Raw genomic sequence first — 25,787 nt, 5'->3', positions numbered from 1 at the left:
GATTAGGGGTCTGGAGTACATGACTTATGAGGAGAGGCTGAGGGAACTAGGGTTATTTAGTCTTCAGAAGAGAAGAATGAGGGGGGATTTGATAGCTGCTTTCAACTACCTGAAAGGGGGTTCCAAAGAGGATGGATCTAGACTATTCTCAGTGATAGCAGATGACAGAACAAGGAGAAATGGTCTCAAGTTACAGTGGGGGAGGTTTAGGTTGGATATTAGGAAAAACTTTTTCACTAGGAGGGTGGTGAAACACTGGAATGCGTTACCTAGGGAGGTGGTGGAATCCCCTTCCTTAGAAGTTTTTAAGGTCAGGCTAGACAAACCCCTGGCTGGGATGATTTAGTTAGGGATTGGTCCTGCTCTGGGCAGGGGGTTGGACTAGATGACCTCCTGAGGTCCCTTCCAACCCTGATATTCTATGATTCTATGATCTGCCTTCTGTTACTCTCCTGTAGCCATCTGGCCCGACCCTGTCATACCGCATACATTTCAATGAAATCCCTCAAGAAGTTCAGGGTTCCCAAAATGGCTCTTAAGGATGCCACATCAATAGGGTTGAGAAGTTTTCCAATCCGTTTCACCCATTGTGCATCCGGGGTTCATCCTTCCTTTCCCCATATGACCCTTAAATATTTTACCTCTTGCTGTACCAGCTGGGCCTTGGCTCTGCTAACTTTCAATCCAGTATCCTGAATGATTTGTAACACATTCTCAGTGATTCTACCAACCTCCTCCCTATTGTCATGAGTTTTCTCCATACTACCATTCTTAATCCCTCCTCACCTCCTTTGCTTTGCATCTGGTATCCACATCCATTTCCCCTTCTTGTTCCCCTGCTGCCTGGAACTCCTCCCCATCCTCTTCCTCTAGCACAGTGGTTCTCAAACTGGGGTTCGTGAAATGTTACAGGGGGTTCTCAGGAAATAATTCCCTAATGGCGGACAGAGTTGTCCCTAGGAACCCTGGGCAGCCCGGGGCCAGCAGCCCGGAGCCCCTGGACTTCCAAGAGCTAAGCAGATCAAAGCAGGCACATCTATCACAGTGAGGAGATTTAAACTTCGAGACTCCTTATAAGAAATGGAAAGGGAGGTGGATGTTTTTTGTTGTTTTTAAAATTCAATAGGCAGCTAGTTTTGTTTTTAAAATTATTCTGAAGAACAAGTTTAAGCTTCGTTGTAACGTGCGTTGTTTGCCTGGACTGCTCAAGACCTGACTGCTTGTGTAGGAGGAACTCTTTCAGTTGGCTTCTTAAATATCTCCCTGCTGTTTCACATCTGATACTCCTTGATGAAACCTAGGAGCCTTGTCTTATAACAGGCTTATTCAACGTGATACAAGCTACGAAAGTGAGATCTGGGAAGATGTTGCTGTTTTCATAATGTAATAAAAATATAGCCATGATAAATAATAATTAATAATAAATAGTGTGTAATAAGCATGTCATAAAAAATTATATTTTCAAGATCACTGCTTTCATAATTTATACTCAGGTAAAGGAGAAAATCCCTGGAAATATTCATTTTTAGGAGGGGGTTTGCGAGACTTGACATTTTATTGAAAGGGGTTCACAGGTTGTTAAAGTTTGGGAACCACTGCTCTAGCATACCATTGTGCATTGGGCCCTTCTGTCCCCAGATTCCCTTGGTCAAATGGGGGCCATTGTTGGCAAAAGTTACTACCTGGACCAGTTCTATTTTCCTGTCCTTATTTCCTTTTCCCACTTGTCCCTGTGTGTCTTGAAAAATTACAGCTGCTCGAGAAATGTCCTGTTTGAACTCGGGGTATCCCCTAGCTGGATCTATGGGTCCTAAAATTACTTTCATTTTTGAATTCAAACTGTCTAACACTGCAGCCTTAAAACCTAACACATTGTAACTGGGGGGAATCCCAATTTCCGTTGGCACAATGCCGGCAGCCAGGGCCAGTATCTCCTTTTTAGTAAGATACAGTTCTGGGGACTCCTGGGGGCCCTGTTCTGTTGCATAGAACAACCTCCCCAGTTGCTGGGCTGACATTATTTGCTTTGCCCAGTCCCACACGCTGGCAGCAGCATTGTCTGCAAATAACCGCTCCCCCGCATCCCGTATTACTGCCCAGTCAGAAGCATTAGTACAGGCCTGGGCTAAAACTTTAAACTTTGCCTGTTTTGCAAGGTAGACGCCTCCTAACTCTGGAGGGAACCAAGTCTGTTAGAGAACCAGGCTTGACAAAGCCCTGGCTGGGATGATTTAACTGGGGATTGGTCCTGCTTCGAGCAGGGGGTTGGACTAAATGACCTTCTGGGGTCCCTTCCAACCCTAATATTCTATGATTCTATGAACCAGGAGGCAACCCCGCAACTCCTGTCTCCCCCCTTCCTCCCGCTGCAGGGCTGCACCTGGGGGAACCTCATCCACAGCCCGTACACAGCGCCCACACACTGCACCCGGACACACACTGCACACACTGCACCCGGACACACACTGCACCCGGACACACACTGCACACACTGCACCCGGACACACACTGCACCCGGACACACACTGCACACACTGCACCCGGACACACACTACACCCGGACACATGCTGCACCCGGACACACGCTGCACCCGGACACACACTGCACCCGGACACACACTGCACACGGACACACACTACACACGGACACACACTGCACCCGGACACACACTGCACCCGGATACACACTGCACACACTGCACCCGGACACACACTGCACCCGGACACACACTGCACACACTGCACCCGGACACACACTGCACCCGGACACACACTGCACACACTGCACCCGGACACACACTGCACCCGGACACACGCTACACACGCTGCACCCGGACACACGCTGCACCCGGACACACACTGCACCCGGACACACATTACACACGCTGCACCCGGACACACACTGCACCCGGACACACGCTGCACACGGACACACACTGCACACACTGCACCCGGACACACACTGCACCCGGACACACACTGCACACACTGCACCCGGACACACACTGCACCCGGACACACACTGCACACACTGCACCCGGACACACACTACACCCGGACACATGCTGCACCCGGACACACGCTGCACCCGGACACACACTACACACGCTGCACCCGGACACACGCTGCACCCGGACACACACTGCACCCGGACACACGCTGCACACGCTGCACCCGGACACACGCTGCACCCGGACACACACTGCACACGGACACACGCTGCACCCGGACACACACGGACACACACTGCACCCGGACACACGCTGCACCCGGACACACACTGCACACGGACACACACGGACACACACTGCACCCGGACACACGCTGCACACACTGCACCCGGACACACACTGCACCCGGACACACGCTGCACCCGGACACACGCTGCACACACTGCACACGGACACACGCTGCCCACGGACACACGCTGCACCCGGACACACACTGCACCCGGACACACGCTACACACGGACACACACTGCACCCGGACACACGCTGCACCCGGACACACACTACACACGCTGCACCCGGACACACACTGCACCCGGACACACACTGCACCCGGACACACGCTGCACACACTGCACCCGGACACACACTGCACACGGACACACGCTGCACACGGACACACGCTGCACACACTGCACCCGGACACACACTGCACCCGGACACACGCTGCACCCGGACACACACTGCACCCGGACACACACTACACACGGACACACGCTGCACCCGGACACACACTGCACACACTGCACCCGGACACACACTGCACCCGGACACACACTACACACGGACACACGCTGCACCCGGACACGCACTGCACCCGGACACACACTGCACCCGGACACACACTACACACGCTGCACGTGGACACATGCACACGTCACACACACACATACGCTGCACACACTGACTAGAGACACACAGACACTGCACACGCACACACACACTGACTAGAGACACACACACGCTCACTATGGACACATGGACGCCCGGTGTCCGACACGCTCCCCCTCAGTCCTGCCCATTCGTAGCTGTGTGTGCTCCCAGGTACGCATTGTGCGGAGCTGAGCAAACAGGCGTCTTTGCGCAGACTGCACAAAGGGCTGCGAGACACTGAAACGCCACAAGCCCAGCCTGGCCAGGGCCTCCCGATGCCTCCCTCCAGCGCGGCGCCCCCTCTCCCGCCCAGCATTACTCGTCTCTCCTTCCCTCCCCAAGCTGCACAACCAGGGCCCCGGCACCGTGAGTCAGGCGGAGCTGTGGGTGGAGTTCCCGAACCAGTTCCAGGACGACTTCTTGCTGTACATGACGGAGCTCAGCACGGAGGGGAGGATCAACTGCTCTAGCCCCACGGGGCTCAACCCTCTGGGGGTAGGAGTGGGGATCTGCTGCACCGGTGGGGGGCAGGAGGCTACTCCCAGGCCAGGGGCCCCTGGCTCTGTCTACTAGCAGACAGGCCCCTTGTCGCCATCCCAGCTCTGCGGCCAGGCACCTGTCCCTCCATGAGCCAGAGTGGACGGGAGCTGGGGGCAGCGCAGGTTGCATGGGGCCCAAAGGGAGGAGGTGACAGGTGAGATGGAGCGTGTGGCCGGAGTGCACCTGGCAGGCTCTGATGTGGGATCTTCCCAGGTGCCGGCAGGCAAAGCGGCTCCAGTCCTGCCGTCCCAGCCAGCCGCCAGCCTATGGGGCCAAGCTGTGAGGGTGTGCTGTCCGTGTGCTGGGAGCAGAGCCGGCTGCGCCCCACCAAGCCGCAGGGTGGGAGCCCGAAGTGGACCCTGCCGCAGGTTTCCGAGGAAGCAGCGTTTAGCTGGAAAATGCTGATTTGTTGAAGGCCACGTTTCCACGGGAATCAGGCGGTTTCCGGGTGGGTTGGTCAGGAGTCCAGGCATGCAAGGTCTGCAGCTCCAGGGCAGCCCTGGCACATGGACTCACCCTGGAATGGGGGAGCCCTGGGGTCCCCAGCCCTGGGCCAGTCCGCGTGGCAGCTGCTGACGGAAATAGATGGTCATGAGTCTTGTCATTTTCGCTGCTGCTCACCACTGAGGAGCAGCTGTGAAACTGATCCTTTCCCGTCAGTTTCAGTCGCGGGCTACAGGACCCTGGAAGCAGAGTCTGGTCTGGAAACCCAGGGTTCATGTTTTCTACGCAAACTCGTTTGCAGTTTCCAGTTTGAAGGAAATTCCAAACATCAAAACTCCCCAAGAACTGGTTCCATGGGGCAGCATCTGGGGGCTCTGCTCAGGCTGCCGGGGGTGCTGAGCTGGTGTGGAGGGGCTGAGGGGGACCGAGAAATCCCGGAGCTGGTTTGGCACGGAGGTTGGTCCATAGGGCCTATCCCCGCAGCACTGGGATGTGGAGATGAGGCCGTGTCCCCTCTCTTTCCAGCTGGAGGGCCAGAGACCAACAGCCTCCCCTGGCCACATGAGCTACCAGCCGGTCCACAGGCGGGAGCGACGGGAGGTAGACAAGGCCGAGGCAGGCCCAGCCACTCTCAGGGAGCCCACCCTGGTGGTAAGGAGAAGGGGGGAGGTTTCTGCCAGGAGACCTTGCCCCAGCGGGTGCTGGCCAGGCCCAGCACTGTGCAGAGAATCTGGGGGAGCGGGAGCCCCGGGTGTGGGGAAGGCAGTGCCCCCAGGGGTGTGGCTTCCTGAGCTTTAGCCTCCCTGTCATACACACGAGGTGGCTGCAAAGTGGGTGGGAGGGAGCCCCCCCATGGGGGGGTGGGGGGCTGTAGGTCAGATCGCCGTTTGAGGCCTGCAGCCAGAGCATGGCTGGGAGACCATGAAGACTCTGTGGGCGAGATGGACTGTGCTGTCGGGGAGAGAGCTCTGTTTCTGCTCCCCCAGCGGCCGCACACCCCAAAGCCAGCTCCAATGCTGGGCCGGCATCCTCCCTCCCTCCCGCCCTGCCCCCCATCTGCTTTGGAGCTGGGTGCCCAGGGTGGGACCTCCCTGGGAGGAGCGTGAAGACCCAGATGAGGACAAATTAATTCCCACCCCCAGGCTCTGGATCCAAACCCTGCAGCTGGCTGGGGTCGCGGGTGTCATAGGGGGCAGGGGGCGGGGGCCCAGGGGTCGGGGCTGACTCACTGTCTTGTGGCAGAACTGCAGCAGCCAGTCCTGTGCGGCCGTGCTGTGCAAGGTGGAGATGCTGGAGAGGGACCAGCGGGCCATGGTGACTATCCACTCCGTCCTGTGGATGCAGAGCGTCAGGAAGGTGGGGATGTGGACTTTTCCCAGCTACTCGCCCGTTGGCTGGCATGACAGGTTTTGTCGACCCTGGGGCAGATTTGACCAGGCCAAGGCGAGAGTCCCTTGGAAACCTGCCGGTATTTATTCCCAGGTCCACGCCTCCGGCAGGGAGCTCTCCAGACCCCAGAGCACTGGCTGAAGCCCAGCCTCTCAGGGCTGGCAGCGTGAGCCCCGCCCTGGCAGTGCAGCATCCCGAGCTCTGGTCTCTGGGACGTCGCAGGGCCAGACATGCTGTGCACACCTCCTTTGAAAGGCACCCTGGGGCGGAGGCCGGAAGCTCGGGGTCACCGAGCAGTGACAGCCTGGATTTTCAGGAGCCCTAGCACCCATCGTTTGAACTGCTGGGGCCTGGGAGGGTGACTGGTCCAAGCTCGCACAGCGAGTCCGTCGCTGAGCTGGGGATAGAACCCAGGAGTCCGGGCTCCCTGCAGGGCAGGACCGAGTCCCCCGGAGCTTGGAGACGCTCCATCAGCTCCCTTTGGATGGGCAGAGGCCCAGCTGCCCTGCTTCCCTTGGGGTCTCACGGCCCCACAGAAGAGCAGAGGGCAGTGGGGCCCGGCCAGGGGGCGGTGGAGTCCAGCCTGTCGTCACGTCCCCCTCATGCCCCTGCTCCGGGATCAGCCCCTCCCAGATGCTGCCTGCTGGGCCCAGCCCCGCCAGTGGCCAAAGCGCCCATGCAGGGCATTCAGCCCCTCGCAGGCACGGCCAGTCACTGCAGGCCTGGGCACGTCCCCAGCGGGACAGCCCTGCCAGTGAGCGCTGGGCCACTCCTGCTGCCCCCCGGGGCTCTCTCTCGCACAGTGGCCCTATGACCAGTTCATCATCCAGTCGCAGGCCTGGTTCAACGTCTCCGCCATGCCCTACCGCATCCAGCCCGAAGTGCTGCCCAGCGGACACGCCACGGTACGTCCTTGGGCGGGGGGCTGCAAGGGAGAGGGGCCACGGCCAGTGGGAGGGGCCACCGGCAGCCCCCTTGCTCTGTGCTGGGGGCTGGGCTGGCTGAGCACTGGGCTGGTTCTGTTAGCCCTGCAGCGTCCTGCTGATGCCCCCAGGCCCTGCCCCCCAGATACCGATTGGCATGGGGCCCATGGCTCAGGACCTGGCTCCTGCCAGTAAGAGACTGAAGCCGGCACTGAGCACCACGCACCCCGGAGCTTGGCCAGGGCGCGCTCTTCCGCCTGGGGCTGGGGCGCTCCTGTGGGTGGGGAGAGCCGAGCCAAGCGGATCCAGGGCACGGTGCCCTGGCAGAGCGGGCAGCCAGCACCTTGGACTGGCCCCAGGGCACATTGATGGGGCACAGAGGGTGTGGGTGAGAGCACCCCATCCCGCACTGGCTGCAGCTCCCTGGGCCAGAGGGCGGCACCGTGGGGCACCTGATACCAGACCACTGACCTGGCTGTCCCTCCCCAGGCCCACACGGAGGTGGTGCGGGCGAGCCCCGATGCTGAGAAGGAGATCCCCGCCTGGGGGGTGGTGCTGGCTGTGCTGGCCGGGCTCCTGCTCCTGGCCCTCTTCATCTGCGCCCTGTGGAAGGTGAGGCTGCCAGAACAGAGCCACTCCCGGGCAGATTAGCCCAGCCGGGGCCGGGGGGCTCCTGGCATCAGGATCCCCACATGGGCAGGGCAGGGCCAAACCTGACCCTGGGGATAACCAAGGAGTCCACGGTCGGGTTCCGGGCCAGGGTCGATACCAAGGGTCGGGGCCAAGTCAGGTGTCAGGAGGCGAGGCCAGAGCCAGGAGTTGGGGAGCAGACAGGGGCGTGGCAGCTACAGGAGAGCCAGGCTGGGTTTATACAGGGCGGGGAGCCAATCAGGAGCCAGGAGGCTGCTGCCTGTCAGACCCCTTGAGGCAGGACTGCCATGGTGTCACGGAGTCCCTGGGCGATGCTCTGGAACTGCTCCCCATGAAGCCAGTCAGGACTCTGGGGTAGTCGCCTTTCTGTGAGCAGCCTGTCTGCAGGACACACAGCTCACACAGCTTCCACCTTCCTGGGTCTGACCTCGGAGCATTCAGCATCCTCTGCCCCTCCGTGCGCTTCCCCCCAGTGAGTCCACTCAGGTGGGGCTCCTGGGGAAGCCAGAGGGTCCTGCACCCCAACTCCGCAGTCAGACGGGACTCTCAGCCAGCCAGTAAAACAGAAGGTTTATTAGACGACAGGAACATGGTCTAAAACAGAGCTTGCAGGTGCAGAGAACGGGACCCCTCAGCTGGGTCCATTCTGGGGGGCAGTGAGCCAGACAACCACGTCTGCACTTCACTCCATGTCCCAGCCAGCCCCAAACTGAAACTCCCTCCAGCCCCTCCTCCTCTGGGCTTTGTTCCTTTCGCGGGCCAGGTGGTCACCTGATTCCTTTGTTCTCCAACCCTTTAGCTCTCACCTTGCAGGGGGGGAGGGCCCAGGCCATCAGTTGCCAGGAAACAGGGTGTCGGCCATTCTCTGTGTCCAGACTCCTGCACACACCGGCCCTCTAGGGCTCTGCAATGATCATACACCCTTACCCCACCACCTAGATACTTAAGAACTGCCTAGAGGAAACTGAGGCACCCCCACACTATTCAGAGGAAACATTAAGAACAGTCCCACTTCGTCACACATGGTCAGAGTCCACAGCGGGTCGTTACACGGGCTGGTTACAGCTGCTGCTGGGTGGCAGTCTGGAGAGGCCGGCTGCCTGGTAGCTCTGCAGCCCTGGGTACTAGACCTGCAGGATCTTACCTCATAGAATCATAGAATCATAGAATATCAGGGTTGGAAGGGACCTCAGGAGTCATCTAGTCCAACCCCCTGCTCAAAGCAGGACCAATCCCCAACTAAATCATCCTAGCCATGGCTTTGTCAAGCCTGACCTTAAAAACATCTAAGGAAGGAGATTCCACCACCTCCCTAGGCAACACATTCCAGTGTTTCACCACCCTTCTAGTGAAAAAGTTTTTCCTAATATCCAACCTAAACCTCCCCCACTGCAACTTGAGACCATTACTCCTTTTCCTGTCATCTGCTACCACTGAGAATAGTCTAGAACCATCCTCTTTGGAACCACCTCTCAGGTAGTTGAAAGCAGCTATCAAATCCCCCCTCATTCTTCTCTTCTGAAGACTAAACAATCCCAGTTCCCTCAGCCTCTCCTCATAAGTCATGTGTTCCAGTCCCCTAACCATTTTTGTTGCCCTTCGCTGGACTCTCTCCAATTTATCCACATCCTTCTTGTAGTGTGGGGCCCAAAACTGGACACAGGACTCCAGATGAGGCCTCACCAATGTCGAATAGAGGGGAACGATCACGTCCCTCGATCTGCTGGCAATGCCCCTACTTATACATCCCAAAATGCCATTGGCCTTCTTGGCAACAAGGGCCCACTGCTGACTCATATCCAGCTTCTCGTCCACTGTCACCCCTAGGTCCTTCCGCAGAACTGCTGCCTAGCCATTCGGTCCCTAGTCTGTAGCTGTGCATGGGATTCTTCCATCCTAACTGCAGGACTCTGCACTTGTCCTTGTTGAACCTCATCAGATTTCTTTTGGCCCAATCCTCCAATTTGTCTAGGTCCCTCTGTATCCTATCCCTACCTGCCACCGTATCTACCACTCCTCCTAGTTTAGTATCATCCGCAAATTTGCTGAGAGTGCAATCCATACCATCCTCCAGATCATTTATGAAGATATTGAACAAAACCGGCTCCAGGACCGACCCTTGGGGCACTCCACTTGACACCAGCTGCCAACTAGACATGGAGTCATTGATCACTACCCATTGAGCCCAACAATCTAGCCAACTTTCTACCCACCTTATAGTGCATTCATCCAGCCCATACTTCTTTAACTTGCTTTCAGGTATACTGTGGGAGACCATGTCAAAAGCTTTGCTAAAGTCAAGAAACAATACATCCACTGCTTTCCCCTCATCCACAGAGCCAGTTATCTCATCATAGAAGGCGATTAGATTAGTCAGGCATGACCTTCCCTTGGTGAATCCATGCTGACTGTTCCTGATCACTTTCCTCCCATGTAAGTGCTTCAGGATTGATTCCTTGAGGACCTGCTCCATGATTTTTCCGGGGACTGAGGTGAGGCTGACTGGCCTGTAGTTCCCAGGATCCTCCTTCTTCCCTTTTTAAAAGACGGGCACTACATTAGCCTTTTTCCAGTCATCCGGGACTTCCCCCGTTCGCCACGAGTTTTCAAAGATAATGGCCAATGGCTCTGCAATCACAGCCGCCAATTCCTTTAGCACTCTTGGATGCAACGCATCCGGCCCCATGGACTTGTGCACGTCCAGCTTTTCTAAATAGTCCCTAACCACCTCTTTCTCCACGGAGGGCTGGCCACCCACTCCCCATGCTGTGTTGCCCAGCACAGCAGTCTGGGAGCTGACCTTGTTAGTGAAGACAGAGGCAAAGAAAGCATTGAGTACATTAGCTTTTTCCACATCCTCTGTCACTAGGTTGCCTCCCTCATTCAGTAAGGGGCCCACACTTTCCTTGCCTTTCTTCTTGTTGCCAACATACCGGAAGAAACCCTTCTTGTTACTCTTGACATCTCTGGCTAGCTGCAGCTCCAGGTGTGATTTGGCCCTCCTGATTTCATTCCTACATGCCCGAGCAATATTTTTATACTCTTCCCTGGTCATCTGTCCAATCTTCCACTTCTTGTAAGCTTCTTTTTTATGTTTAAGATCCGCAAGGATTTCACTGTTAAGCCAAGCTGGTCTCCTGCCATATTTACTATTCTTTCGACACATCGGGATGGTTTGTCCCTGTAACCTCAATAGGGATTCCTTGAAATACAGCCAGCTCTCCTGGACTCCTTTCCCCCTCATGTTATTCCCCCAGGGGATCCTGGCCATCCATTCCCTGAGGGAGTCGAAGTCTGCTTTCCTGAAATCCAGGGTCCGTATCCTGCTGCTTACCTTTCTTCCCTGTGTCAGAATCCTGAACTCAACCAACTCATGGTCACTGCCTCCCAGATTCCCATCCACTTTTGCTTCCCCTACTAATTCTTCCCGGTTTGTGAGCAGCAGGTCAAGAAAAGCTCCCCCCCTAGTTGGCTTCTCCAGCACTTGCACCAGGAAATTGTCCCCTACGCTTTCCAAAAACTTCCTGGATTGTCTGTGCACCGCTGTATTGCTCTCCCAGCAGATATCAGGGTGATTGAAGTCTCCCATGAGAACCAGGGTCTGTGATCTAGTAGCTTCTGCGAGTTGCCGGAAGAAAGCCTCATCCACCTCATCCCCCTGGTCCGGTGGTCTCTAGCAGACTCCCACCACTACATCACTCTTGTTGCTCACACTTCTAAGCTTAATCCAGAGACTCTCAGGTTTTTCTGCAGTTTCGTACAGGAGCTCTGAGCAGTCATACTGCTCCCTTACATACAGTGCTACTCCCCCACCTTTTCTGCCCTGCCTGTCCTTCCTGAACAGTGTATAACCATCCATGACAGTACTCCAGTCATGTGAGTTATCCCACCAAGTCTCTGTTATTCCGATCACGTCATAATTCCTTGACATCACCAGGACCTCCAGTTCTCCCTGCTTGTTTCCAAGGCTTTGTGCATTCGTATATAAGCACTTGAGATAACCTGCTGGTCGCCCCTCTTTCTCAATATGAGGCAGGAGCCCTCCCCTCACAGACGTTCCTGCCTGTGCTTCCTCCCAGTATCCCGCTTGCCCACTTACCTCAGGGCTTTGGTCTCCTTCCCCCGGTGAACCTAGTTTAAAGCCCTCCTCACTAGGTTAGCCAGCCTGCTTGCGAAGATGCTCTTACCCTCTCTTCATTAGGTGGAGCCCGTCTCTGCCCAGCACTCCTCCTTCATGGAACACCATCCCATGGTCAAAGAATCCAAAGCCTTCTCTCCGACACCACCTGTGTAGCCATTCGTTGACTTTCACAATTCGACGGTCCCTACCCAGGCCTTTTCCTTCCACGGGGAGGATGGACAAGAACACCACTTGTGCCTCAAACTCTTTTATCCTTCTTTCCAGAGCCACATAGTCCCCCCCCCACCCTTTTAGGGGTGCCCCCTGCTGGCGGGGTTTGCTGGGAGGGGCTGCAGCAAAGGCAGGTTGGGGGCATGGACTTGGGCTGTGGGCTCCCAGGATTGCTCTTCTGGGCCACAGCCCAACCCGGCTCTGAGGCACCAGAGAGAGCCGTGTCTGATTTTTGGAGTCCAGTGTCTCATGGACCACATCCTCCTCGTGTCCTCGAACCCACACTGGAGAGGGCAGAGGTTGAGCTTGGTGAGGATACATGAAACCCAGGTGTACTGTGAGCGACCTGGGTAACTGACGCATCCCGCTCACTGGGCCGATTGGCTGGCGGATGGAATGTGACTCCAGGGATCAGGGGTCCAGTTTACAACATGGCCGGCTGGTGTGGAGGTTTAGGGCTGAGAGTCACCCTTTGTGCCCGGCGGTGAATGCCGGCGGTCAGCGTACCGCTTTTAGTTCTCCTCAGCCTTGTCCAGGTGGGCCTTGCATTCTTGGACCCCATGGATGTGCTGCACTCCGTCAGTGGCTGCAGGACTGGTGGAGTTGTTGGGTATAGCTGAGTGGAGATGGGGGTGCAAGCCACAGCTGGCACAGAACAGACTCTGCCCAATGGAGACACGGCTGGTGTTGCTGCCAGCAAACTCTGCTCGGGACTGGAGGCTCGACCCGTTGTCCTGGTGGAAATTCATGAAGCAGAACAGGCATCGTTCTAACCGTTGATTCCCTCGTGTGGCCTGACTGTCCGTTTGTGGGGAGAGACAGTGGATGTGCAAGTGCAGACCCCAAGCAAAACCGCGACACAAACTGCGGACCCGATCACTGGTGCCGCTCTGCAGGGACCCGGGGAGGCAGAGGATGCAAGGCGCCGGGAGCTGGGCCATCTCTTCTGCAGAGGGCAGGTGCACAATGGGGATGCCATGGACCACTTTTGTCAATTGGTCGACCAGCGTGAGAACCACAGTGTGCCCCTTAGACACAGGCAGTAGGGTGCCGAGGGGTTGCGAGCGCGGCACCTTGGAGCGGGTGCATCTTTCACAGGAATCAGCCGTCAAGCGGACTGTAGTGCATGTTCGGGGCACCTGAGGTGAGGGCGGCCAAACAGAGAGTCTCGAGGTGCCCCGGTGGCCTGCTAATGGCGAGTCAAGACAGAGCCGCAGTACCTCAAACTGGGGGGTCCTGGTGGAACATACAAGCGGCCCTTGACATAGAGCAAGCCATCCTGGACCTAGTGTTGGCCCTGGCCTGCTGTCTTCAGTTCCTTGGGAGGGGGCACCTTCCGTGTCGCTGAGTGGATCAGTGACATGAGGTCTTGGGGAACTGTAGCACCCAGGAAGTTCCAGGGCTTAAGATCATGTGGGGACTCCACGTGGGGGACTCCTGGATGGCGAGATATTCCCCTCTTTGGGACAAGGCACCAGCAGTCTTGGTCTGGGTCCTCGGCTGGTACGTGACGGTGAAATTGAAGTGTGGGAAGAACAGGGCCCAGCGAAGCTGCCTCTGGTTCGATGCTTTGGTTCAGCGGAGATACTCCAAGTTTTTATGTTCCGTGTAGACCTGTACTGGGTACGATGCACCCTCCAGAAAGTGGCACCATCCTAAGAAGGTCGCTTGGATGGCTAAAAGCAACTTATGTAGAGCTTTGTGATTCTGTTCAGCTGGAGTGAGCATCTGAGAAAGCAGGTGCAAGGGTGGAGGTGCTGTTGGGGACCATGTCTTTGAGAGAGTAAGGCCCCAATTGCCACACTGGAGGCATCAGTCGGGATGGACCAGGAGCGGGGAGCTGGCAAAGATCATCTTGAGCCGGTCGAATGCTTGTGGGGCTGCCACAGCCCAGGTAAAGGTGGCGTCAATGGGGCAATGTCGCCTGCAAACGCAGAGGTGAAACATCTATAAACGTTAGTGAAACCCAGGAAGCGCTGCAGGAACTTGATGTTTTGGGAGAGTGCCCCACCTTCTTGGGGTCCATTCACAGAGCACTGGTCAAAGCTGCACTTTTCCAGCTTTGATACAGGCTGTGTTGGCAGAGCTGTTCCAGGACCGACCGGACATGCTGGGCGTGTGACGGGCTGGGTCACAGAAACCCCCTGGGAGTGGCTACCTGATGGGCCAAGGCTACTTCTGCTCCTGCTTTCCTGCCCTGCCAGCGTAGGACTCCAGCGCCCTGCCTGGCTTGAGCCAGACCCGCGAGCCTGCTGCAAACCCAGACCCAGGTCTGAACCACGTCCCCTAACAGCTGTAGGCTCAATTGAAAGCAGCTTACAGAAGTGTTCCTGCCTTTAACACTCAGATGCCCAACTCCCAATGGGGTCCAAACCCTAAATAAATCCATTTTACCCTATATAAAGCTTATACAGGGTAAACTCATAAACTGTTCGCCCTCTATAACACTGACAGAGAGATATGCACAGCTGTATGCCCCCCCCCGGTATTAATACATACTCTGGGTTAATTAATAAGTAAAAAGTGATTTTATTAAATACAGAAAGTAGGATTTAAGTGGTTCCAAATAGTAACAGACAGAACAAAGTGAATTACCAAGGAAAATACGCAAGTCTAAGTCTAGTACAGTAATAAAACTGAATACAGATAAAATCTCACCCTTAGAGATGTTTTAATAAGTTTCTTTCACAGACTGGACACCTTCCTAGTCTGGGCACAATCCTTTCCCCTGGTACAGCCCTTGTTCCAGCTCAGGTGGTAGCTAGGGAGGAGCATCATGATGGCTCCTCTTCAGTCTGTTCCACCCACTTATATATCTTTTACATAAGGCAGGAATCCTTTGTCCCTCTGGGTTCTCAGCCCTCCTTCTCAATGGAAAAACACCAGGTTAAAGATGGATTCCAGTTCAGGTGACATGGTCACATGTCCTGTGAGACCCCAAGCCTTCATTCTTCCCAGCCTGGCTCGCAGGAAGGCCTGCCTGCAAACAGAGCCATCCACAGTCAATTGTCCTGGCTGCTGGGAGCCATCAAGATTCCAAACCACCATTAATGGCCCATGCTTTGCATAATTACAATAGGCCCTCAGAGTTATATTTCATATTTCTAGTTTCTGATACAAGAGTGATACATTTATAGAAATAGGATGACCACACTCAGGAGATTATATGCTTTGTAATGATACCTTGCAAAAGACCTTTTGCATGAAGCATATTTTAGTTACATTATATTCACACTCATCAGCATACTTTCATAAAATCGTATAGAGTGCTACGTCGTAGGGCATGTTGCTCAGGATCCTCAGAGAAGACGGGGATATCATTTAGGTGGATGGTGATGTACTGGTCTGGAATGCCATGGAAGACCTTGTTCACTAAGCGCTGCAATGTTGCAGGGGCGTTTGTGAGGCCAAATGACATTCCCAGGTATTCGTAGTGGCTGAACTGGGTTCAAAAAGCCATCTTTCACTCCTGCTGATGGATCCGAACCAGGTTGTAGCCCCCTGTAGGTTGAGTTTCTTGAATACCTGGGCTGATTGTATAGGGTCCAGTAGTTCTGGGATGAGTGGAAGGAATAACCAGATTGAGGGCCAGTAATCCACACATAGGTGCACGGTTCCATCTTTCTTTTTAACAAACAGAACTAGGGCCCTGGCAGGAGAGGTAGATGGCCATATAAAACCCTTGGCTGGGTTCTCCTGGAGGTTGGAACCCGAGCTGGCTGATCTGTGTTACTACATCATGCAGATATGGCCAAATGGCATCTTGGCCCCTGGGTGCAGCTCAGTTGAGCAGTTATAAAACCGTGGTGTGGTGCGGTGTCAGTGGTTTTCTTCTTGAAGACGTCACAGCAGTCGCTGTGCTTGGGGGACAGTGCCAAAGCCAACTCTGGTGATGGTCCCAATGGACCCATGGCCAGGGCCGGGGCGTGTGTCTGGTTTCTGGGGTTTGTCAGATGGCGCATGCAGGGCAGACATGCTGGAAGAATTTGGAGCAGAGGCTAACTTGGTGCTCATGCCAAAGGATATGTGGGTCATGAGCTAACAGCCATGAAACGCCAAGGATTATGGGAAGAGTGGTGAGCAAATTGTCCCAAACTGGAGGAGGTCCGATGGTCCTGAATGGCAACTTCCAGCGGTACCGTTGCCTGTGTCACTGGCCCGATGACAGGAGCCATCTATAGTTCCAACTCGGTCAAGGACCGTCTTTGGTTGAACTGGATGGGCTGCTTTGTCCGCTGCCCCGGAATCCACCAGTGCCCACTGTGGTGGGATTCGGTGAGCTTCTCCGCAACACAGAGGCAGACCTGGAGCTCAGGGTGCGGGGAGTGCTCACCACGCCTGGGACATGGTTTCCATCATATGCAGGGTTTACAGTTTGGGTCAGTGGCTCTCAGCACCCGCCACTGTGCACATTGTCCCACTGCCCGCAAAGAGCCTGGTTCTCTGGCGCGAGCTGCGACATTCGGTCTCGAAGGGTGGGGAGCTCCTGGAAGAGGTCAGCCCCCTTCTGCATCTCCAGGGCCCGCTGGGGCAGGCCGACAGAGTGGTCTGCTGCCCCTGTGTCCCCCCAGGGTAATGCGTTTCCCGCACCACAGGCCAGGGTGGCTCAGGCAAGCTGTCAGGATCCAACACGGGCAGGCAGGCCCCATGGCAGAGCCGGGGGCATGGAGGAGTTCGTGGTCAGGTTCCAGGCCAGGGTCGATACCGGGGTCAGGAGGCGAAGCTCAGGCCAAACCAAGGCGGAAGCCAGGAGCTCAGGAGCAGGGGTGGGTGTTGGAGCAGTTACAGGTGTTCGGAGCTGCTGCCTGGACACTTCCTGGAACGCCCCTTGGGTGGCGGGGAGCCAATCAGGAGCCATGAGGCTTCTGCCTGTCAAACTCTGGAGGCGGGGCTTCCCATAATCCGCCTCCACCGATGCGTGGTTGACGGGGCAGCCCGTGCCGGCTACAGGTTCTAGCCCTGCAGGTCTCACGCCCAGGGAGGGGGGCCCAGCCGGGGGCCCAGCTAGTCGCGGGGGCACCCTGGAGGTCTGGCTCAGTGCTCAGAAGGGTCGGGGGGGGGGTCTGTCCCTGCAGAAATGAAAGCAACGGTACATCTGCCGGCCCCCCAACCCTGGGGGCCCCACATCCCCGGCCCCAGCCAGCGGGCTGCAGTGGGGGCCCTGCTCCTTCCAGGCGGGTGCCGCAGGTGCGTGGGAGGAGGGGCAGAGGCTCCCTCCTGTCCCCATTGCTCACAGGAGGGGGGAAGGAGAGCGCGGCCTGCCACAGCCCTGATTGGCTGCTCTTCCCCAGAAGGCGGGGCAGTGGGGTGGGCAGCCAATCAGAGGAAGTTTCATCCCCCAGATGCGCTGAAATGTGGCCTCCAGCTGTGGGGCTGCAGCTGGAGAACCAGATTTCCCAGGTCCCATTGAGCCTGCTGCTGCCGGGGGTGGTGGTGGGGGGCTGTTGGAGGGGTGTTTGTGGGGCTTGGGGGGAACGTGCCTGCGGGGGCTGTGGGGGTAGGCATGCCCTTTGGAAGGGCCTTTTTGAGGGGTTGTTGGGGGGTGCTGTTCAGGGGAACCCTGTCATGTCTGGGGGCTGGGCTGTTCGGAGGTGTTGGGTGATCTGGGGCCTAGGCCAGGTCCGGTTTCACTATTTCCCTCTCTCACAGATGGGGTTTTTCAAGAGGACCCGGCCACCCACGGACAACCAGGAGGAGCTAACGAGTGATGAGACGGGGGAGCCATGCATAGGGAGGGGCCAGTAGGGGGCGCCCCCCCAACTGGTCCCCTCCTTGCGCTCCCGTCACTACCTCCTGCCGGTGCAGCCCGTGCCTGGGGCCTGTCCCTCGGTGGCCTGCGCCAGCCAGACGGACAGACGGCTCCTGCCCCCTGCTCCTCTGTCATGTGCACAGCCCTGCCCCTCGCCAGCTGGAGCTCCCCAGCCCACAGCGACCTCCTCTCCCAGCTGCTGCCCCTCCCAGCCAAGGGGCCCGGGCTGCACCCTGTGGCAGGCCGTGTCCAGGTACGGACAGGGCTGGCCAGAGGAAAGTGCCCCTCCAGCCATGCCAACGGCTCAGCCCCAGGAAGGCCGTGCCTGGCTGGGATCTCAGTCCTGCCCCCTGGCACTCGCGGGGGGGCTGAGACAGAGTCCAAGGCCAGAAGGGGCTGTTGGATCAACTCGTCTGCTCCCAGTACAGCCCAGGCCCCCGGTGCTGAGCCCAGAGCTGGGGGAGACCAGGAGCGACCGAGGGCCCCGAGCAGGGAATTGACAAGGTGACAGATCCACCCCCAAGGCTTCAGAGGAAGTTGGAAACCCCCTCAGGTCCCTGCCCAGCTGCCCTGGGGGGAAACTCCTCCCCCACCCCAGACGTGGCAGAGCAGCTGGCCCTGGAGCCTGCTGCCCAGCCCCATGCCCCACGCAGCGGCTGCCCTGTGAGCCTGGCGCCTGGCGCTGCCTCTTGAGCAGAGGCTGATCAGCTCTAGGGCGATCAAACAGCTGCCGAGGCCCCCCCCCCTTGGAGGGCAGAGCACCAAGCCCCCGGCTGCACCCTTGGGGGGCCCTCTCCCATTCCCCGCCCACTGCTCCTGCACCACAGGCCCCACTCCTGGCCGTGGGGAGCAGGGAATTGTAGCCTCCCTCCTCTTGCTCCCTCTGTGCAATAAACGTGCTCACAGCCCCCTGTGCAGGGCGTCCTTTCCTGGTCCGCAGGTAGGGGGGGCAGGCGATCGTGGTGCAAACCTGGATGGGAGTGGGGGTAGTGTGGGGTGGAGGTGGGACCCTCACGTGCAGGGCAGTGGTGCCAGCATCCCTGGGGGGCAACAGCTTTGCCTCAGCCCTTTGGCACAGAGGCAATAAGAAGACCCTCCCCCCCCCGGATGCTGGGATTGAGTCGGGGCATGAGAGAGCTGGAATCTGGGGGGAGGCAAGGGGAACTGGGGCAGGGCTGCATGCAGCTCAGCCAGGTCTGCCCCTTAGCGACTGGGGGGGGCGACATGGGAGGATTTGGTGCCAAGGGGGTGGGAATTAGCCCTAGGCCTGGCTTTGGGCTGCCACGGGGCTGAGCATTCGTCTCTTGTTGCTGCAAACCTGCCGCGGTGCCTGGCCGCTGGTATACGGGGCCACTAGCCCAAGGGGCCCACTGCTGCCAGCATGCTCACCATTGGCCTCCGCATAAAGGTGTCCCGGGGGGGGGGGGGGGGATATGTCACAGCTCCCAGGGCCTGCAGTGGGAGCAGTGCTTGCTCAGCCCCTCCAGAAATCAGGGCCTGGGCGGTGGGGGCGTCCACTGGGGCCCAAGGAATGAGGTCTCCTGGACTCTCCTACAGGCCACCTCCAATGGTGGAGCCCGGCGTTAGCGACTACGGGAAATGACCCTGATGCCGCCCATGCCAATGCACGGGGCCAGGGAGGGCTGGGAATATCAGTGGGCGTTAAATGTCGGGAGTGAGGGGCAGCAGCAGAGTGTGGGGTGCCCAGGGCTGGGAGCGCAGGGGGCCGCCGGTTGGGAGTGAGGGGCACCGGCAGGGCTGTGGGGAGCCCAGGGCTGTGGGTCGGGAGGGAGGGGCGTGGGAGGAGGTCAGGGTTGCAGCGGGGAGGTGAGGACAGGGACAGGGCTGGTTTCTTCTAGCTCACAAAAGCTCATGCTCACATAAATGTTAGTCTCTCAGGTGCCACAAGTCCTCCTGTTCTATTTCCTTCACTGTCCCAATTCTCCACCCAGCTAACAGGTAAGGTCCAGGGACACTCATCTTCCACTCTCCTCGCCTTCCCACCCCGCTGACTAGACACAGCCATCAGCTCACAAGGCTGCCTAGGCTCATCCAGACTTTCCTTACCAAGCACCTTGCCACTCCCCAGAGATCCCCTGCCCTGCCTGTGTCTCCCCCCACTCAGCTGGGGTCTTATCTCCCCCCTTGCTCAGCGCTGCCCTTGCTGTCCCAGTGGGGGTAGGCAGCGAGCTCGCTGCTTTCCTCACTGCATCAGAGCCTGAGCCCCCTAAGCCCCCCTCTCCGGTGTGCAGGGGGGTGGGGAGCATCTCTCTGTCCCACCCAGCCCCAGGGGTCTGGTTACAGGAAGGCAGGTAGCCTGAGCCTAGCCGCTCCTCCCCCTGCCAGCCAGGTCATCTGCATTTTCACTGACTGTTTCCCTCTCCACCGTTTTGTTCCCTGGATTCAAATTCAAACCCTTGGCCGTTACAGGAGCAGGGCCTGGATCCTGTCCCAAAGAGACACAGTCACCCCACAACAGGGTCTCGCAGCTAGTGTCCTGGAGCACCCCAACAGCCAGCCAGCCCGACCCCTCCTGGGTCTGCACAGGGATCTGGGCCATAGGGAGGGCGAGGGGCTTCGTCCCTGGGACCCTCACCCAGCTCACACAGCCCCTCAGCATCTGAGGCTGCACCACCCAGGGCCTGACACCAGTTCTCTCTGTCCCAGGATCTCGCCACGCCAGGAATGTCTCCCCATTGACCATCACCTTCCGCTCCCACTGGGGGTCTGAGGGGCCTGGCCCCAGGAGACTCCACACAGACATATAGGCTGGGACCAGGAGTGGGAGCCTGTCCACCTCCCCACCCATCTGGCTGACGGAGTCTGTGGCCTTGGGACCCAGCAAGGGAGCTAGACACCGGGGCTTTTCCGCAGGGTCCCCCTGGTTCAGATCTCCAGCCTGCTCAAAGGCAGTGAGGTGGCATCCACATCCCCCCCCTCCTTAACCAGGGGCAGCAATTTAGTCTTGAGGTTCCCTGCGGAACTGGCCCCCCGGGGTCTATCCCCACTCACCCCGGGGAGGTCCCCTAGGCCTCTCCGCTCTCCCACCGCCAGTTCATGCTGCTGCTGCTTCTGCAGCTCTTTCTCGGGCTCTCGCTGTCTCCCACAGTCCTCTGGCTCTCTCGGACTCAGCTCCAATCCCGTCCATCTCCGATCCCCCGATGGGGAACCCGATCGTGAAGACCCTCGTCTGGTCGGGGACAGGAGTCTTGGGGGTGCCTGGCTCCCACTCCAGCTGCTCCCAGATCCTGCTATAGCCCCATTTGGGTCAGGAATCTGTTCCTTAGAGTGGTCATCCTCCTCCAGCTGCATGATGAACTGTGCTTTGGTGAACTTTCCAATGCGCAACCCTCTCTTTCTGCACAGGGTTACAATGTCCTTCTTAAGGAGACGGTGACAGGCCGTCACTCCGCTTTTCCCAAGTTGTTGTGGACTCACAGGCCTGTGTGCTCTCAGCTCCCCACGGTTTCCAGGGAGAACCCCTAGTGTGCCAGCCCTTCTCGAGGTCACCACCTCTTTGCCAGGGTCGAGCTGCAGACTCCTCCAGCCCTGGGACTGCTCACTGCAATCCCCAGGGGAACCCTGTTACTGCAAAAGTCCTTCTCTCTGCCAGGGCCAAGCCGCAGGCTCCTCCGCCTCTGAGACGGCCCACCACAGTCCCCAGGGGACCCCATTACTGCACAGTCCTTCTCGCTGGTCACACACTCCCAGGGGTTAACTGCCCCCCGAAACCGCTCCTCTCTGGGCCTTCAGCACACCTGGTCCTCGGCGATCCCCCTTCGTTTTACTGCTCCCCCATCACTTACTGCAGGAAGCGCCACCCACGGGGTGCAGTACATCCCACCGCTCCCACCAGTTGTCACGGAGTCCCCGGGCGATGCTCTGGAACTGCTCCCCATGAAGCCAGTCAGGACTCTGGGGAAGTCGCCTTTCTGTGAGCAGCCTGTCTGCAGGACACACAGCTCACACAGCTTCCACCTTCCTGGGTCTGACCTCGGAGCATTCAGCCTCCTCTGCCCCTCCGTGCGCTTCCCACAGTGAGTCCGCCCAGGCGGGGTCCTGGGAAAGCCAGAGGGTCCTGCCCCCCAACTCCGCAGTCAGACGGGACTCTCAGCCAGCCAGTAAAAAAAGGAGGTTTATTAGACAACAGGAACATGGTCTAACACAGAGTTTGTAGGTACAGAGAACGGGACCCCTCAGCCGGGTCCATTTTGGGGGGGAGTGAGCCCGACAACCCTGTCTGCACTTCACTCCATGTCCCAGCCAGCCCCAAACTGAAACTCCCTCCAGCCCCTCCTCCCCTGGGCTTTCTCCCTTTCCGGGCCAGGAGGTCACTTGATTCCTTTGTTCTCCAACCCTTTAGCTCTCACCTTGCAGGGGGGAAGGGCCCAGGCCATCAGTGGCCAGGAAACAGGGTGTCGGCCATTCTCTGTGTCCAGACCCCTGCACACACCTGCCCTCTAGGGCTCTGCAACGATCATACACCCTTACCCCGCCCCCTAGAGACTTAAGAACTGCCTAGGGGAAACTGAGGCACCCCCACACTATTCAGAGGAAACATTAAGAACAGTCCCACTTCGTCACAGCGTGTGTAGGGGTTGTGCATGGATAGGGGCACGTGTGTGCGCACACTGTATATGTGTGTGTAGGGGTGTGTGCATGAGCAGGGATGTGCGTGTGCGTGTGTAGGGGGTGTGTACGCACACACGTATGTGTAGGGGTGTGTGCATGTGTATAGGGTGTGTGTGTGTGTAGGGGTGTGTATGCACAGAGGTGTGTGCATGCGTATAGGGATGTGTGTGTAGCGGGTGTGTACGCACGCACGTGTGTGTAGCGGTGTGTGCATGTGTATAGGGGGGTGTGTGTGTATAGGGGTGTGCGCGTGTGGGGTGTGTGTGTAGGGGTGTGTGCACACAGGGGCGTGAGTGTGCGCATGCGGGGGGTGTGTGTGTAGGGGTGTGTGTGTAGGGGTGTGTGCACACAGGGGCGCGAGTGTGCGCATGCGGGGTGTGTGTGTGTGTGTAGGGGTGTGTGCACACAGGGGCGTGAGTGTGCGTGTGCAGGGTGTGTGTGTGTGTGTAGGGGTGTGTGCACACAGGGGCGTGAGTGTGCGCGTGCGGTGTGTGTGTGTGTAGGGGTGTGTGTGGGTAGGGGTGTGTGCACACAGGGGCGTGAGTGTGCGCGTGCGGTGTGTGTGTAGCGGTGTGTGCACACAGAGGCGTTAGTGTGTGCGTGCGGGGTGTGTGTGTGTGTGTAGGGGTGTGTGCACACAGGGGCGTGAGTGTGCGCGTGCGGGGTGTGTGTGTGTAGGGGTGTGTGCACACAGGGCCGTGTGTGTGTGTGTGTGTAGGGGTGTGTGCACACAGGGGCGTGAGTGTGCGCGTGCGGGGTGTGTGTGTGTTTGTGTGTGTGTGTAGGGGTGTGTGCACACAGGGGCGTGAGTGTGCGCGTGCGGGGGGTGTGTGTGTGTGTGTAGCGGTGTGTGCACACAGAGGCGTGAGTGTGCGCGTGCGGGGTGTGTGTGTGTGTGTAGGGGTGTGTGCACACAGGGGCATGAGTGTGCGCGTGCGGGGTGTGTGTGTAGGGGTGTGCACACAGGGGCGTGAGTGTGCGCGTGCGTGGGGGTGTGTGTGTGTAGGGGTGTGTGCACACAGGGGCGTGAGTGTGCGCGTGCATGGGGGTGTGTGTGTGTAGGGGTGTGTGCACGCAGGGGCATGAGTGTGCGCGTGCGGGGGGTGTGTGTAGGGGTGTGTGTGTAGGGGTGTGTGCGTGCAGGGGCGTGAGTGTGTGCGTGCAGGGGGTGTGTGTGTGTAGGGGTGTGTGTGTAGGGGTGTGTGCACACAGGGGTGTGAGTGTGTGCGTGCGGGGTGTGTGTGTGTGTGTAGGGGTGTGTGCACACAGGGGCGTGAGTGTGCGCGTGCGTGGGGGGGGTGTGTGTAGGGGTGTGTGCACGCAGGGGCATGAGTGTGCACATGCGGGGTGTGTGTGTAGGGGTGTGTGTGTAGGGGTGTGTGCACACAGGGGCATGAGTGTGTGCGTGCAGGGGGTGTGTGTGTGTAGGGGTGTGTGTGTAGGGGTGTGTGCACACAGGGGTGTGAGTGTGCGCGTGCGGGGTGTGTGTGTGTGTGTAGGGGTGTGTGCACACAGGGGCATGAGTGTGCGCGTGCGGGGGGTGTGTGTAGGGGTGTGTGTGTAGGGGTGTGTGCACACAGGGGCGTGAGTGTGCGCGTGTGGGGTGTGTGTGTAGGGGTGTGTGTGTAGGGGTGTGTGCACACAGGGGTGTGAGTGTGTGCGTGCGGGGTGTGTGTGTGTGTGTAGGGGTGTGTGCACACAGGGGCGTGAGTGTGCGCGTGCGTGGGGGGTGTGTAGGGGTGTGTGCACACAGGGGCGTGAGTGTGCGCGTGCAGGGGTGTGTGTAGGGGTGTGTGTGTAGGGGTGTGTGCACACAGGGGCGTGAGTGTGCGCGTGCGGGGTGTGTGCGTGTGTGTAGGGGTGTGTGTGTAGGGGTGTGTGCACACAGGGGTGTGAGTGTGCGCGTGCGGGGTGTGGGTGTGTGTGTAGGGGTGTGTGCACACAGGGGCATGAGTGTGCGCGTGCGTGGGGGGGGTGTGCATTGTGCAGCCAGTTGGGAACGCGCAGCCCAACCCAGCTCTCCCACCAGCCCCAGAAGCACCGAGTGGGCCCGGCAGAGCCTAACCCCCTGTCCTGCCCTCTCTGGCCCCCAGCTGGCTGCGCTGCCTGCAGGTAAAATGCTCTCAGCAACATGGAGGCCCTGAGCTGCCGGGAGCCCAGGCCGCTCTGCTAGACAGTGGGGCAGACGGTGAAGATGGTCTGGTTGCCATGACGCCAGCCCCTTCCCCACTGCTGCTCTGCTCTGCTCTGCTCTGCCAGGGGCAGCGCCAGGAGCTCTAGTGCAGACGAGTCACCAGCAGCACATGCCCCGTGGCCCTGGGCTCCGGGCTGACAACCTGGGCTCCTGGCGCTGGGAGGTGGACAGGCCCATCGGGGCCCTGTTCTGCCCACGCAGGAGCTCTCCCTACAGCCCGGGTGTCCCCAGCTCCCCCTTGGGCCACTCCCAGCACTACCCCCATGTGCCCCATGCAGCGTGCCTGGCCAGGGCCATCCTGGTGCGTGTCCCCTGGGCTAGGGGCCAGGCTGCATTTGGGGAAGGGGCTCGCGGGGGCGGTGCCTTTTACCCAGAGCTGCAGCGGTTTGTAGGTGACGTGGTTAGAACGGGGGTAGGCGGCAGGACTCCTGGGTTCTTGCCCTGGCTCTGAGGGGCCTGGGCCAGTCACATTTCTGGAGCTCATTGGTTTCCATGGCAGCCGGGGGGACAGGGGACAGGCATTACGAACATGATCCTCCCCCTTTTGCTGGTGGGGCAGCTGAGGCCAGAGGCGGCCTTGCCCGGGTACTGCAGCAGTCCTGGCTCCCAGCCCCATGCTCAGCCCAGCCCCACCCCAATGCTCGTGTTTAATTTCACCCGCGTCGCCCACGCCCCAGGCAGGGGAGGGCCTTGGGGAGCAGCAACAGAGCCCACACGTTGGCGCACTTAGGCTGTGTTTCCCCAGGACGTTATGGCTGAGAAGGGTTCAGAGGGGCCCCCGCATCGCCCATGGGGCCCCCCTCAGCTCCCTGCAGCGGGGCCTCTGCTGGTCCCTGCTCTACGCAGGGCTTGGCTGGCAGGATGGGGGGATTGTCCCCAGAGTTATGACAAGCAGACAGCGAGATGAGGAAATGACCCAGCCCACTGCCCAGCCCCGTGACAGCGAAGGCGATCTCCTCCAGCCCCCCAGCAGCAGCTTGCAGAGGGGCCGCCTTCGGGGAAGCTGTGAGCAGCCTGGCGCAGTGCACCCAG

At 58.6% G+C, this 25,787-nt stretch overlaps 1 protein-coding gene across 1 annotated transcript in view; it reads left to right on the top strand.

Annotated features, from left to right (window-relative positions):
- The window catches only part of ITGA2B (integrin subunit alpha 2b), a gene marked incomplete at its 5' end in the record, with an annotated part of 80,456 nt that extends 61,612 nt beyond the window's left edge, over nt 1–18,844 (top strand). Inside the window, 6 exons of the mRNA XM_084615661.1 lie at nt 4,225–4,377; nt 5,392–5,517; nt 6,109–6,222; nt 7,059–7,160; nt 7,668–7,790; nt 17,830–18,844. Coding sequence (XP_084471787.1) covers nt 4,225–4,377; nt 5,392–5,517; nt 6,109–6,222; nt 7,059–7,160; nt 7,668–7,790; nt 17,830–17,925 — 714 coding nt within the window. The 3' untranslated portion in view covers nt 17,926–18,844. The remainder of the gene's footprint in view (nt 1–4,224; nt 4,378–5,391; nt 5,518–6,108; nt 6,223–7,058; nt 7,161–7,667; nt 7,791–17,829) is intronic.
- Between the last annotated feature and the right edge of the window lie 6,943 nt (nt 18,845–25,787).

The sequence above is a fragment of the Lepidochelys olivacea genome, assembly GCF_965140295.1.
Source record: "Lepidochelys olivacea isolate rLepOli2 genome assembly, chromosome: 27".
NCBI lineage: Eukaryota > Metazoa > Chordata > Testudines > Cheloniidae > Lepidochelys > Lepidochelys olivacea.
This window is presented reverse-complemented; position numbering and strand designations above follow the sequence as displayed.